Source organism: Gekko japonicus, unplaced genomic scaffold, assembly GCF_001447785.1.
Source record: "Gekko japonicus isolate JY-2015 unplaced genomic scaffold, Gekko_japonicus_V1.1 scaffold6, whole genome shotgun sequence".
In the NCBI taxonomy this organism is placed as follows: Eukaryota; Metazoa; Chordata; class Lepidosauria; order Squamata; family Gekkonidae; genus Gekko; species Gekko japonicus.
The window spans coordinates 866446-868101 of NW_015166417.1; the positions used below are offsets into that span (position 1 = coordinate 866446).

The 1656-nt window shown below is 61.4% G+C and overlaps 1 protein-coding gene across 1 annotated transcript in view; it reads left to right on the plus strand.

Annotated features, from left to right (window-relative positions):
• The first annotated feature begins 1151 nt into the window (after positions 1–1151).
• Positions 1152–1656, plus strand: part of GALNT5 (polypeptide N-acetylgalactosaminyltransferase 5) — a 53340-nt gene continuing 52835 nt past the window's right edge. Inside the window, exon 1 of the mRNA XM_015411529.1 lies at positions 1152–1613. Coding sequence (XP_015267015.1) covers positions 1152–1613 — 462 coding nt within the window. The remainder of the gene's footprint in view (positions 1614–1656) is intronic.

Genomic DNA, 1656 nt, shown 5'->3' on the forward strand with positions numbered 1-1656 from the left:
TTAGCGCTGCTGCTGTCCCGGGCAGCCATAACTTTTTAAAGAGCCCCTAACAAGTCCCGGAGGAGCCAGAATGACCTCTAGCGTGGAATTTGCCCGCAGGACTCCAAGGCCACCCCCCCGGGGCTCAGAGAGGCGGGGGAACATTTCACGCCCCTTCCCTCCGCCGCCGTTGCCGGTGCCATTAGCGCTGCTGCCATCGCAGGCAGCCATAACTTTTTAAAGAGCCCCTAACAAGACCTGGGGGAGCCAGAATGACCGCTCGTGCTTGATGGCCGAGCGGCGCGAGAGGTGGGATTTGAGGTATGATGGTGGTTTCGTTTCGTTTCAGTGTAAAAATCATATGAATTCACGAGGATCCATTTAGATCCGACTTTTACCCAGACCCATTTATTTCCATATTAGCTTCAGTCAGCTGTTCGGGGGTGACGAGGTAAGACCTGACTCACAAAAAGCTCCCATTGAGACAAGTGTTGCGTTTTTCAGGTGCCACGTGGCCCGTCGTTTCATTTTCTTCTTATCCCATCGCGAAATCTTCCGCCGGACAAAGCAGATAAGAGTTTTCCTTCTTCCGGACACGACTCTCGTAAAAGTCCTGCGAAGAACCCAACGACCGTGGGAAGGTGCAGGAGCTGGCCGGCCCGGAATTGTGTTCCTCCACGAGGAGGTGTTGGGTTACACAGAAGGAATAAGATCGGGCAGCCGGGAGGCGGGTGAGGGGAGAAGAGAGCGAGTTCTCCAGCTGATCCGCCGCCTCCCCGCCCCACACCTCCCTTTCCAGGCGGCCGCGTGTAGAAGGGAGCGACGAGCCGCCGAGTGAAGGCGGCGGGGGGGTGGGGGGCACAACATGCGCCTCTCCTCGGCCCCGGGGCTGGCGCCGCGTGGGGATTCTCCTCCTCTCCTCTCCTCTCCTGCGGCTGGATCGCCCGGGCGCAGCCGGCGCGTCCTGGATGTCTGGCTCTGAATGCCACGCAAGCAAGGCGCAACAGGCGGCAGGAGCGGAGGGCTCTCCTGGCGGAGCGAGATGCAGGAGTCCGCCCGGGCCCGGGGGCTGCGCGCCGCCCGCCGCCTGCTTAGGTAAGGAGAGAGGCCCCGAGCGGGGGCGGGCGGAGGGCCAGGGGCCTTAGCGGCGGAGGCGCCCAACTTTCCCCGCGATGAGCAAGCTCCGGAAGCTCTTCCGCGGCAGTGGGAGAGCGCTGGCGCTGATCTTCGCCGCCTCCGTCCTCTGGCTGCTCTTTGACATGGCAGCCCTCAAGTTTTCATTCAGCGAGGTCAACACGCAGGTTCTGAAGGAGGAGATGATCCGGAGGGAGAGGGAGAGGGGCAGAGTGGGGCGAGACCCAGAGCAGAGCCCGGACGGGGCCGGAGGGGAGCCCAGACTTGGAGGACTGGGGAGGGATCAGAAGCATTCTAGGTACAAGGGGGGTGAGGATGCTGGGGGGGCCGAGTTAGACAAAGAAAAGGAGCCGCGGAGAAGAGACGACAAGAGGCAGGCAACCTCTAACCCCACACCAAAGGAAGTGATGGTGCTGCACAGGGCGATCCCGCTAAAACTCTGGAGCCTGCAGCCCTCTGGTCCTCTGGGAAAGAAAGTGAGGGAAAACCTTGAAGGGGAGGTAAACTCCACCAGCCTCCCGGGAGCAAAGCGAGCTCTTCCTG